This window comes from Pan troglodytes, chromosome 9, assembly GCF_028858775.2.
Source record: "Pan troglodytes isolate AG18354 chromosome 9, NHGRI_mPanTro3-v2.0_pri, whole genome shotgun sequence".
Classification (NCBI taxonomy): Eukaryota; Metazoa; Chordata; class Mammalia; order Primates; family Hominidae; genus Pan; species Pan troglodytes.
In genome coordinates, this window is record NC_072407.2 from 110813081 (window position 1) to 110827274 (window position 14194).

Consider the following 14194-nt stretch of genomic DNA (forward strand, 5'->3'; position numbering starts at 1 on the left):
GCTGATTTCTTTTGCTGTGCAGAAGCTTTTTAGCTTTAATTAAGTCCCATCTATTTATCTTTGTTTTTGCTGCATTTGCTTTTGGTTGGTCATAAAGTCTTTGCCTAAGCCAAGTCTAGAAGAGTTTTTCCGATGTTATCTTCTAGAATCTTTATGGTTTCAGATCGTATTTAAGTCTTTGATCCATCTTGAGTTGATTTTTGTGTAAGGTGAGAGATGAGGATCCAGTTTCATTCTCCTACATGTGGCTTGCCAGTTATACCAGCACCATTTGTCGAATAGTGTGTGCTTTCCTCACTTTATGTTTGTTATCTTTGTAAGCACTTGGCTTTATTTCTGGGTTCTCTATTCTGTTTAATTGGTCTATGTGCCTATTTTTATACCAGTACCATGCTGTTTTGGTGAATATGGCCTTATAGTATAGTTTGAAGTTGGATAATGTGATGCCTCCAGACCTGTTCTTTTTACTTAGTCTTGCTCTGGCCACACAGGCTCGTTTTTGGTTCCATATTAATTTCAGGATTGTTTTTTCTAGTTCCATGAAGAATTATGGTGGTATTTTGATGGGAGTTGCATTGAATTTGTAGATTGCTTTTGACAGTATGGTCATTTAAAAATATTGATTCTACCCATTTATGGGCATGGGATATGTTTCCATTTGTGTCATCTGTGATTTCTTTCAGCAGCAGTGTTTTGTAGTTTTCCTTGTGGTTTTTCACATCCTTGTTTAGGTATATTTCTAAGTATTTTACGTTTTTTTGCAGCTATTCTGAAAGAGGTTGAGTTCTTGATTTGATTCTCAGCTTGGTCACTGTTGGTGTATAGCAGTGCTACTTTAATTTTGTATCCTGAAAGTTTGCTGAATTCATTTACCAGTTCTGGGAGCTTTTTGGATGAGTCTTTAGTGTTTTCTAGTTATACAATCATATCATCAGCAAACAGCGACAGTTTGATTTACTCTTTACTGATTTGGTTTCCCTTTATTTCTTTCTCTTGTCTCATTGCTCTGGCTAAGACTTCTAGTATTGTGTTGAATAGAAGTGGTAAAAGTGGGCATCCTTGTCTTGTTCCAGTTCTCGGGGGGAATGCTTTCAACTTTCTATGTTTAGTATAATGTTAGTTGTGGGTTTGTTGTAGATGGCTTTTATTACATAGATTGGCTATGTCCCTTCTTTGCTGACTGTGCTTAGGATTTTCATCATAAAGGGATGATGGATTTTGTCAAATGCTTTTTCTGCATCTATTGAGATAATCATGTGATTTTTGTTTTTGATTCTATTTATAGTTTATTACAAAAAGATTTTGTAGATGGCTTTAAAACAAAATATCAAATAGTGTGTTCTTAATTTATACCATAAAGTTAGAGAATATTTGAATTACTGTAATTCATTTGATTTAGGGTGACTGAGGCATTATACTTTGATAGCAGGTGGGCTTGCTTTTTCTTTTTTAAATCATAAACAAGTTCTATTAGAGTTTGGTTATTTAGCCAATAGAAATGTGTATAGTTAAATACGTTTGGACTTTGGGGAAACAGTGTTTATCAATCTTAAGAAATACTCTTATCGGGCTGGGCGTGGTGGCTTACGCCTGTAATCCCAGCACTTTGGGAGTCCGAGGTGGGTGGATCACGAGGTCAAGAGATTGAGACCATCCTGGCCAACATGGTGAAACCCCATCTCTACAAAAAATATAAAAATTAGCCAGGCGTGGTGGCAGGCGCCTGTAGTCCCAGCTATTCGTGAGGCTGAGGCGGGAGAATCGCTTGAACCCAGGAAGCGGAGGTTGCAGTGGGCTGAGATCGCGCCACTGCACTCTACCCTGGCGCCACTGCACCCCAGCCTGGTGACAGAGCGAGACTCTGTCTCAAAAAAAAAAAAAAAAAAGAAATGCTCTTATCTTTCATAGGAGTGGCTTCAGCTATAATAGGTAATCTTAAAGGTTTTCTCCAGTGTTGACTCTTCTTTATTTTGTTGGTTTACTTTACTTTTAGATAAAATGGTTTTCATTATAAATTATTAGTTGGCCCAAATGGGAGCTACTTTAAGGAAACATAAAAATCTGATTTCTTTGGACTGTCTTTAATTCTAACTTTTATTTTCCTATGATTTTTGCTTTTCATTTAAAATATCATTTTTTAACAATAGTTTTCTTTTGTAGGATATGTAGTAGTAATGCTTATATTAGTTTTTTTCATTGATTATATTTTGAATTTTCTTGTAGCCAATGTTAGCTAACATGGTCCTTATGATAAGAACCATTATTGGTTTTGTGACTGGTGGTGGCAGCAGTTCTTTTATCTTCCAGATTATTTCCAGTAACTTTCTACACCTATCATAGGACACTGAGAGTGACTACCAATTTTGTGTTTTATGATACTTTCCTTTTAGCTTTTTAAAGTCTAGCATACGTGTTGTAGAAGAGGTGCAAATAGAAATGAAAGTCATATTTTGATGTTTTACATATTGTCAGCTAATCTTTCATTGTACTTCTTAGGGCTGCTATAAATTTCATTCTTGTACCAATAATACAAAATCTTGTCAAAAAATATAACTCCTATCTAATAATAGATATATTTTATATTTTTTGTTAATGAATTGAAGTATAAAAAGTAATAACACTCTATTTCTTGTCCAAGAGTCATTTTTTAAAAATTCTAAAAAAGTAAAATCTGCATTTTAAGAAGTTAAATTAAGTTTTTAAAAATCTTCTAGTTGGAAAACTAAAGTTTGGTACACACCCAGAAAACATTTACTAAAATTGATTACATAAATTAAAAACTTCACCTTCACAAAAACCAAATCATAGCGAAATAACAAGATTACCTTGTATGGCAAAAGTCTAAATATAAATAATGAGATGTGGAAAACTACTGAAGCATTGTTAACAAATGAAGAGATTTCACAACTTGATAAATTAAATGCCAGGAATTCATTGGAAATACTGGCAGATAATACAAATGGTGCATAGAAAAATAATGCCTTTGAAAAGATGTTCTGTCATACGTAAAATAATACAACTGCAACTTAAAACTTCCCCGAGGTACTCTGTTTCACCTAGTTGACCGGCAACATAAAGCCTAATAATATACTTAGCTGCAGATGCAAATCAATTCCTTATAAATCTTTGGTGGGAATATAAGTTTGTATAACTTTGGGAGGATTATTTGGAAATATATTTCAAAATTTAACTATACATACTCTTTGAGCACTTTCACTTTTAGAAACTTAACCTGGGTATATAAAAGCGCATGTGTATGAATAGATATAATCAAGGCTTTTAATTGCTGGAGGTGACTCTTTTAGTAACTTCATGTTTTTCCTGTGTACTTGAATATGAATGGAATCTCTCTGGAAGGATACAGAAGCTGCTAACAGCACCTGATCCTTAGGAGAGAAACCGAGGTTGCTGAAGAGGACATGAAAAACAACCTTTTAACTTAAGTACAATTTACAGAATACATGTGCATGTATTACCTGCTAAAGTTAATATTAAAAAGAATGACGTGGAACTAAGACTCTCTTGTCAGCCATGTGTAAAATACACCATCAGTGGACAGCACAGGTGTTTAGCACATCACTGATGTGCTGGTGATGCCACAGTGTGTTAGCGTTTGCCACTCAATTCAAACATCTCTCCCTCAAAAGGAAGTTCCTTGACATGCTCTTCTCACCCCTGACTACCTAGGACAGTCATATTCATTTATTCTGTGTATTTTTTCTAAGATTATATATATAATTAATGTTTTGTTCTAGTTGTTTCATATCTTTTTCCATAGATAGAGTTGGGCTCTGTGAAGGCTGGGAGTCCACCCCTCTTGCACTGCTGCGTCCTCACTATGTAGTATGATGCCTTGGATGGCGCTGACATTTGCAGCATCTTTGAATGAGTGAAGAATAATTCTAGAGTATCAGACAAAGCCAGAGCCTAACAGGAAAATATGATAAGCCTCTTCTCACCCATGTGGGCATTTCTGTTCCTTCTAACAGTGGCTTCCCTAAAACAAATAAAAAGTTTTACTTTTTCAGGGGGGCAGGACACAGAACTCTTTCAGAAACCAATATAAACCATAAAAGGCAGAGATGCAAATACCTCTACATTTTGTCATGTAATTTTAGTGGCTTCATGGATTTCCCTAAAGCTCTTCAACTTGACCACCTCACTTAAGGATCCACTCTGCAGGATTGTTTTTTTTGACCTTTATTCCATTGACAATTTTTGGTATCATTTTTCTGATTTTTCCCCCTTCTTTCTAGACTGGGCTATTGTGTTTTATGAACATTTTCAAATGTACAGAAAAGTTATAAGAAGTATACTTTTGGACACCCAAACGCCCAACATTCCACCATTCATATTCTACAGTTAACCTTTTACTGTATTTCTCTCTGTCTTTGTTTGCTTTTTTGAAACAGTATCTTGCTCTTTGATCCAAGCTAGATTGCAGTGGAGTGATCACAGCTCACTGTAGTCTTGACCTCCTGGGCTGAAGTGATCCTCCCACCTCAGCCTCTTGAGTAGCTAAGACTACAGGCCTGTGCCACCAAGCCTGGCTAATTTTTTTTTTTTTTAAATTTTTAGTAGAGACTGAGTGTCACCAAGTTGCCCAGGCTGGTCGTGAACTCCTGGGCCCAAGAGATTCTCCTGCCTTGGCCTCCCCAAATGCTGGTTACAGGCATGAGGCACCTACCTACCGTATTTTCTTTATCACATAACTATCCATCTATCTATGCATCCTTTTTTATTTAGTGCATTTGAGTAAGTTGCCAATATCATTACACTTTCCTCCATATACTTCAGCTTGTATGGCATTAACTACAGTTCAATATTGTTTATAAGACTCTTTTTTGAGACAGAAATTTATATACAATGAAATGCACAAATCTTACATGTAACATTTGGTGAATTTTGACAAATACATACACCTGTGTAACTCAAACTTATCAAGATCTAGACCACTGCCATCACCCCAGAAGGTTTACTCATGTTCTTTCCTAGTACTTTTTGTTTACTGGTTTATGTGATTATAATTTACTATGTTACGTTTATATTACAGTGATCCCTTAAGTTTATACTGTTTGATCAGCATTGCTTCTGTCTTTAGATGAGGTCTGATGGAGATCCAAGGTCCTTAAGAATTGTCCTAGCCAGATCGAGACCATCCTGGCTAACACAGTGAAACCCTGTCTCTACTAAAAATACAAAAAAATTAGCCGGGCGTGGTGGCGGGCGCCTGTGGTCCCAGCTACTCTGGAGGCTGAGGCAGGAGAATGACGTGAACCCGGGAGGTGGAGCTTGCAGTGAGCCGAGATTGCGCCACTGCACTCCAGCCTGGGCGACTGAGTGAGACTCCATCTCAAAAAAAAAAAAAAAAAAAGAATTGTCTTAGCCCTAAAACAATTAAGATGTAGTAGGAGTCAGTAACAAAGTCGCCAGCCCTGGTGGTTGTGTTGATGGTGGTCTCTAAGCCTTTGTGAGGAAAAGGAGGTGTAGGAATACTGACGAGGCTGACAGAAGTGGGGGTCTTATTAATCCCTTGTGTTCACAGGGGTCATACAGGTTATTTTTTAGGTGAACAGGTTTACTGCCACTGTATTTTTTTCCATTTTAGATGTTTTACCACCACACAGCTTACTCAGTTACTCTCTGAAGTGAGATAAGGAAATGAGGATTATATTAACTGAGGAAGAACAATAGTCACACATCTTAGAATAAGCATAGTGGTGGAGAGAGGGTAGGCACAGCAATTTAGAGCCTTTTGCCACCAGTTGGTGATATTCGTGGAGTCACGGACCCCTGGGAGGTGGAGGAAGTGGAGAATGTCCAGTGGGAAGAAGAAATCTAAAACTTAATCTGTTGTCGTAGAAGTCTTGTGATGTGTATATAGTGATTATATTACCGGAAGGAGGGCCTTGAGTGAGTTGTCCAGGTTCTTGGCATTTTGAACAAAGAATTGGACAAAACGCACAAAATAACAAACGAATGAAACACAGGAAAGAAGCAGCGAAAGCAATAATTTATTAAGGCTAGAAAGCACTCCACAGGGTGGAAGTGGGCTCGAGCAAGTGGCTCAAGGGCCCGTTACAAAGTTTTCTGGGTTTTAAGTACTTCTTTTGAGGTGCCTATCAGTTAGCCCTTATCTGGATGAAGGATTTGGTCCGTGCCTAATTAAAGGCTGAGGTGAATTGGCACCCTGTGCAGATGAAGGGATAGTCCCTGCTTGGCCAATCCAGGGTACTTTTCCTTTCCATCTGAGGCGTGGTGGGGGGTGGGGGGATTGTAGGGAGAGTAGCCTTTGATCCTTTGTTACTCCATGTTGGGAGATGGGGGTTTTCCTTTTGGTTTAGCTTTAGGAAGTTTCAGAAAGTTTGTGTTAATTAGCCTTACGGTCCCCGCCCCCAGACCCAGGTGTTTTCCTTTTGATCCAGGTTTAGGAAGTAGCAGAATTGGTCTCAGGTTCCCTGCCTCCAGACCTTGGTGTTTTTCTTGATTCAGCAGGAATTAGCCTTAAGTTTCCTGCCTCCAGACCCTATTCTCCAGCCTCAATTATAGCATATTAAATGTCTCTGATATAATAAAAGTTACCTCAGAGGCAATTAATCTTTTCATTAGCTTTATATGGGTTGGAGATGGTAGTAACTTCTTAAATATGACATAATTTGTGGTCTGAGAAATAAATGTAACTAGATACTATAGCTTTCATGTTGAATCGGAAATACAAAGTCAGTGTTTTAGTAATACCCACATAGTACAACCATCATTGTCAAAACAACTTTCTTGTAGTTAAATCATAATATTGCAGATGCACTAGCTATTTTCATAACCATGACCATTATCTAAAAATATAATACATTGATAACTTGGCACAAGTCTTTATAGTAGGTTTGTTATTTTTAATTGCATGGTGGTTTTTTTGCTTATTTATTTATTGAGATAGAGTCTTGTTCTGTTGCCTAGGCTGGAGTGCACTGGCACAATCTCAGGTCACTGCAACCTCCGCCTCTCAGGTTTAAGCGATTGTCATGCCTCAGCCTCCTGAGTAGCTGGGATTACAGGGGTGCGCCACTATGCCCAGCTAATTTTTTTGTATTTTTAGTAGATTCGGGGTTTCGCTGTGTTGGCTGGGCTGGTCTCGAACTCCTGACCTCAAGTGATCCATCTGCCTCTGCCTGCCAAAGTGCTGGGATTATAGGTGTGATTCACCACACCCGGCCTTGGTGGTTTATTTTTAAGCATTTATGTATTCATCATTGTTAATATCTCCTTATTAAATGATTTGCTCTTTTTTGTGTGTACTTACTACCATAATGTAACAGTTGTGACCAATGCGCTGCTTCCCAAAGCTTCTGGTAATTATAGATAATGTTCTAGATTGGTCCCTCCTCTCTTTTCCTTGTGTGATTCCCTATGGTACAGAGTTAAAAATCAATCAACTAGGGAGACTGCAGTCGGGTATTTTGCAAAGTAAGCCTTTATGCAGTTGGCTTGATCTCTCTATGTAGCACAAAATCAATGTATAAAAGTGGTATTTGAGATTTATTGAATACTTTTTCATATGTTTTACATTTACTTTTTAATCCTCCCAATAACTGTATGAGGTAGATACCATTGGTGTCCTCAACTTACAGCTAAACCCAGAGGTTAGGTAACGGTAACTAATCTCATATAGCTTATTAGTGATAGAGCTTGTGCTCAAATACATTTTCCTAACTACTACACCAAAGACTTCTTATTCTGTCTAATGGAAGCTGCATTGAGTTAAGTACCACCAATAGTAATACTAGCTGTAATTTGAGGAGGATAATCCAAATCCTCAGACCTGGGTTATGTCTTGTCACTTTCTCATCAAAGCAGGTTATGCTATGACCTCTTCCAACCCCCCTATCTCAGGGGGTCTGCTCACCATTCACTTAGCATAAGTAAGCAGTGGCTTTGAATTTTTAGTATCTTGCTGTAGTGGTTTTAGGTTGTGAGCTAGGTCCTAATCAGTACATCCTGTTAAGTGTTTTCTCCATCTCACCTTTGGATACAGCTTTTTTTTTTTTTTTTTTAAGGCAAAGCCTTGCTCTGTCCTCAGGCTGAGGTGGAATGGTGTGATCTTCACTCACTGCAGCCTCCACCTCCTGGGTTCAAGCAATTCCCCTGCCTCAGCCTCCTGAGTAGCTGGGATTACAGGCGCCCGCCACCACACCCAGCTAATTTTTGTATTTTTAGTAGAGATGGGGTTTCACCATGTTGGCCAGGCTGGTCTCGAACTCATGACCTCAGGTGATCCACCTGCCTTGGCCTACCAAAGTTTTAGGATTACAGGCGTGAGCCACCATGCTCGGCCTGGACACAGTTTAATTGTCATTGGATATTTTACTGTGTTCCTATGGTAAATTACTATAATTGGAAGAGGAATGTTGCAACGTTGCAAACAATGTATGGCAATCATTTTGCTTTCCAAGTATACATTTTCCTACTCTAAAAACTGAAGTTTGCAACTGCACATTTTAAGATATGTATGAAATTTTGACTGGAAGATAGCTTTATTTATCTTATGCCCATTTATTATATTATGTAATTTTTAGTCCTTAAATATTATCAAATAGCACAGTTCTAGTAATAGAGAAAATGTAAACGTTATTGGTTTACTAGCCCTCCTATTCATGCTTAAACTCTTTTAGGTTTTGGGAGGAGTTCTTAGTTAATAAGTCAAATAATGTTATTCCTGGACAGTGTTTTCAGTGCTTCTCATTAGCCAATGAGTAATAAATGTACCCAGTTTTGAGAAGTATATTGCCAGAGTTGGATTGTTAATATAAAGCAACCATTTTCCTAATCATCTGTGTTTTTTGTATGTTCTCACACAGAAGAAAGAACCTTCTAAATCCAGCATCAAGAAAAAAGTGACCAAAGTTGCAGAAGCAAAAAAAGTAATGAAGAGAAATTTTAAAGTGAATAAGAAGATAACATTTACTGATGAAGGGGAGGTAAGATTCTAGAAGTGTTTCATTTCTGAGGTGCATTTGGAGTATTAGAAGAGATCGACTCTCTCTTACTTAGCACTCATTAATGATAGAGTAAATGTTTCTCTACAGCATGCTGGGCCATTCCTTTCACTGTTACTGTAGGCTGTACATCAGCTCTACTGCTGTGAACAAGGATGCCTTACTGCCAATAAGCCGAGATACTTCTTGGTAATACTGACACAGAGTTGGTTTTGAACTTTCTAAATTATGTTTTTATAGATAAGGTTTTCTCTTCATGGTATTGAACATTATGTTCTATGGAACAGACGTGAGAATGCTAATACATCTACTTGCCACAGCTTCTTTTGCTTCACTCAGAAAAGCTTCTGCTTTGCACTTCCTCAATTTTAAATGCTGTACTTGCATATATCTTGCTGGACTGGCTATGGGAGGGAATTCTCTGCTTTATAAAGTAGTCTCAGACACAGAGGTGCCTTGTTTAAATTCACCTTTCCCTTAGCCGTATTGTAAATACATACCCATAGTATAGGGAAGGGATTACCACTCACAGATTACTCATGAAAGTTCATGCTATTATGTAACAGTTGTCTTCATTTTAAAATGATGAAATAGATCCAGTATGTCAAGTGACTTACCTAAGGAGTGGTTATAGTAGGTAGGGTCTTTTGAATATCATCTCATGGCCTCATTCTCACCAGCGCAGGTTTTCCTGACTATCCTCATATTAGCACAGAGCACCTTACCTCCATCATAACCTCATTTCTCTCACCCTGCCTCACTTTTCTTGACAGCACTTACTTTGTGACTTCAGTCTATATTTGACTATTGTCAGTTTCTTCCACTCCACTTCTTCTTGAGAGGAAGGTATTTTGTTGATTTTGTTTACTATTCTGTCCCCAGCACCTAGAAAGGTACCTAACATAATAAGCCCTCACAAAAATTTATTGATTGAATGAAACATCTATTTCAATAAGATAACAGCTTTTCATAATGTAGCGCATCATATATTTCATCATCATTAACATAAAGACTGCTTAAGCAGCCTCTCCAGTGGAGTATGATTCCTTTTAATTTTGGAGTTAAAGTTTTGGATGTTATTTTGGGATGTATAAATCAGACGAAAAGTCACAAAATCGTGTGCCATTCAAAGGTGGTGGAAGTTGAAGAGGAAGCGTATCTAAATGACAGATAATGAGTCTTTATGAAGTTACGAAAAAGAGGTCAGCACCTGAGAAACAGACTAAACTAGAATAGTCATATGACATCTGATGTTCACTGTAAAATGAGATGAGTGCTGTTGGTGTAATGAGGTTCCTTAGTATGCTACTAAGTTTAACTGCATAAATTATACCAATTAGCTCCAAAATGAATGTAAATCCTCAACTATAAAATGTTTCAATGTGTACTTAGTGCTAATAGGAAATGTTTGTGGCTGTGAGCCATCCTGAAACTTCTGACTTAAAGCTCTGAAAGAAATGCCACTATATATTTTTTTCTAGCCCATAGAAGGATAAACTTTTTGCCCTCTGATTGCAGTGGGGATGAGGAGTCCAAGTAACATGATATTCATATTGTTAAAACTGATCCCTCGCATTGCCTCTTTAGGGTCAGTGACTGCTAGCATGGCTGCTCAGTGATATTTATCAACCCCATTGGTTGCTAAAAGTTGAGACTCCATAGGAATCTCATCTTGAAGAATGGTTATGGTGGCCACAGAGTGAGAGAGGAGACATTAATACCTGCGATGTGTGTGCTTGCAGTTTCCATTTGCTGGCAGGTTAATTAGCAGTCTTTCAAAACAATGGTAGTTATTTAAATCTTTCTGGCAACGAATTATTAGATAAAACAAGAGTTATTGTTGTCTGAATTGTCTATAGAGTTTTGTGGTGTTAGACTTAGAAATTACTGAGTCAAATAAACCTCTGTTTTTCTGGAAGGGACACAGATATCCAGAGATTAATTTATTTCGCATTACATAGTAATGAAAAAGCCAGGACATTTAGACAGGTCCCCTCATTAGCAGATCAGTGCCCCATCTTCTAGGTCACCTTGTTCCTTACCCTAAACTGTATGTGTAAAATATGTGGATTTGAGCAAGCCTGTGAAACCCAAACTGATTTTCTCCTTTTCAGTTAGTTATTTCAGTCATTATGTAATGTTAGTTGGTATGTGATTCATTTGATCCATTTTGAGCACCTGTTTAATATGTGCCAGATACTATGTTGGGCTCCAAGGATAAATGAACAAGACATACAACTGCCCTCAAGGAGATTAATTCTAGTAAGAGAAACAGGAACATAAAACAACGCAGTGCAATGAACTTTGTGTGACAGTAACACACTGGGTACCATGGAAGCCCAAAGGAGGTACAGCCTGTGTCCTACTCAGCCCGACTCCTACTGTGTGCAGATAATTTTGAGCTGAGTTGTGTGGAGAATAGGATACTAAGAATGCTGTTTGGAAAGATGCTGGAGCATCTCTATTCTGTGACTGCCTTCTCTTCCAAATTATTTGGTGAAATTTTCTTTTAATCCTGTTCTCATTGGGTATGGCAGTGTTACTTTACTCTGACTAGGGCAGTCTCTTCTATGGCTTGAAGTTGATTAGAAGATTAAATAATACAGATTAGATTGTAAGGCAGAAAATGGGTATCTGCACCTTTTCAGAATCATCAGACAAAATGAAGTGTCTTTCTGGGGTATTCCCTACTTCCTGTTGACACTGACCTTTTTTCTACCTGTAGTTGGTTCAGCAGTGGCCACAAATGCAGAAATCTGCCATCAAGGATGCTGAGGAAGATGATGACACAGGTGGTATCAACTTAGATAAAGCAAAGGAAAGACTTCAGGAAGAGGACAAATTTGACAAAGAAGAATATAGGAAAAAAATTAAGGCAAAGCATCGGGTAAGCTTTCCATCTTGAATTCATACTGAGTAAAATTTAGTGTCCCGAAGTATATCTAAATATTCATTAGCTATTCATTAATAAGTGTATTATTTTCTTCATTGTTTTCTCTGACACTTCTTTTTCTGTGACTACTCTTTTTTCTGTTTATTTGTTCCTCTGCTGGGGGAGTCTGTATATTGACTGGTTTCTGAGAATGCCACTTAAATCTGTCTTTGGTCTGAGGTGATCTAAATAATATTAGTGGATTTGTTGTTATTACAGTTTTTATTTTGAGATAATTGTGGTTTCACTTGTAGTTGATAGAGATATCCCAAGCTCTCCATTTCAATAATTTTGTCATTACTGGAATGTTTTATATAAAACTATGCAGTATGTAGCTTTTTGGAATTGGCTTTTTTCACTCAGCATTATTCTATGGAGACAGAGCCAAGTTGTGTGCATCAGTGCTTTGTTCCTTTTATTACTAAGTAATGTCCCATCGTATGGATGTACTGAGGTTTGTTTCACCATTCAACCATTGGAAAAGATTGATGGTGTTTCCAGATTCAACTTAATAAATTTCCATATCAATTACTTGATAATACATTAAATTTATTATATTAAAATTGGAGACTTTGTAAAACTTCTATAAAAATAAGCATGTGCCCTTGTGGTCTTGAACTTGGCAGTTTTCTGTTATCCTTGATATAGTGGTCACACATGATATTGTTATACCATTATACTACTTAATTCCCTAGAAGTGAACATTTCACTAGATAAAAAAATGAATTAATGAAATAAAGCAGATTGACATTTTTTAAAGAACTTTCTTTAGCGTGCTTTTGATACAGTGATTTCAGGGTGACACAGTGAGAAACACCTGAGAAACACTGCTATATAATATTAAATTTTGTATTAAGAACAAAATGCCTTTGGATGTGAACATTGTTAAGTACATTCTGAGAAGGATTCTTAGAGCTTTTCACTCCTATTTGACCTTTCATGGACCAGTACACACTTTTTTATAAAAATAGAACAGCAATTCTCATTTCTTTATTTTAATATTTGATGCAGCTTCAGAGTAGCATTTGATGAAAAAGTAGATATTGGAGATAGCTTTAGGGATGGAAAATGAATGTTGAGAAAAGCATTCCAAAAATATGGAGAACAGATGAACCTGAAACGTACTGGTTGTAATTGTTGGATATTTATGTTAATGAGAGAACTAAACATTTCTTGCATTGCTGCTCTTAGTGCAGCAATTAAATTGAAATTTGATATGAGCAATTTGTTAAAATCTTTAATATTAAGAGTATCAGGAGCTTGTCATGTTTCAGCTTGCAATCTACTTAGAGTATTTATCCAGGGGACAACTGAGCAAGAATGTACTGCATTTCTAAGTTGTAGCCAGCAGTAAAAGAAATATGAAGGATTTACATAAAATAACGTTCACCCTCTTCCCCTTCCTTGCCATCTCTTTTCTCCCATGTGGAAGTTGTTACTATATCCATGTCATTGAATATTGTTCTGGAAACCTTTAGAAAGTTAATTTCAAATTGGCAAATTGTACTTGTTTTATGCAGTGTTTGTTTGCTAGGCTCTGCCATAGGCTGTGAACATAGAATATTTAAAATATCTGGGTGCTGCTGAGTGGGTGCAGTAGTTTGCACCTGTAGTTCTGGCTACTTAAGAGGCTGAGGCAGGAGGATAACTTGAGTCTAGGAACTTGAGGCAGTAGTGTGCTATAACTGCACCTGTGAATAGCCACTCATTAATAAAAGGCAATATAGCAAGATTCTGTCTCTTTAAAAAACAAAAACAAGAAAAAACTAACATATGTACGTGGGTCCCTCCATCTTCAGGAAGATTATAATTAAGTCTTAGTTAACTGGATATGCTGTTACTGCACAAAAGCTGCTTGCACATCCTTTTTTTTTTTTTTTTTTACATAAAATGTTTTGGAATGAATAATATATTCACATGGCTCAAAAATCAAGATAAAAAAATTGCACATTGGCTGGGCGCGGTGGCTCACACCTGTAATCCCAGCACTTTGGGAGGCTGAGGTGAGTGGATCACGAGGTCAGGAGTTCAAGACCAGCCTGACCAACATAGTGAAACCCCATCTACTAAAAATACAAAAATTAGCTGTGCATGGTGGCACACACCTGTAATCCCAGCTACTCAGGAGGCTGAGGCAGGAGAATTGCTTGAACCTGGGAGGTGGAGGTTGCAGTGAGCCGAGGTCGTGCCACTGCACTCCAGCCTGGGCAACAGGAGTGAGACTCCATCGCAAAAAAAAAAAAAATTGCACATAGAGAATTCATACTTCTGC

General features: G+C 37.5%; 1 protein-coding gene across 1 annotated transcript in view; it reads left to right on the top strand.

The window, feature by feature from the left end:
• The window catches only part of DDX10 (DEAD-box helicase 10), a 276872-nt gene that overhangs the window by 165200 nt on the left and 97478 nt on the right, over nt 1-14194 (top strand). Inside the window, exons 14-15 of the mRNA XM_009424123.5 lie at nt 8853-8972; nt 11716-11877. Coding sequence (XP_009422398.1) covers nt 8853-8972; nt 11716-11877 — 282 coding nt within the window. The remainder of the gene's footprint in view (nt 1-8852; nt 8973-11715; nt 11878-14194) is intronic.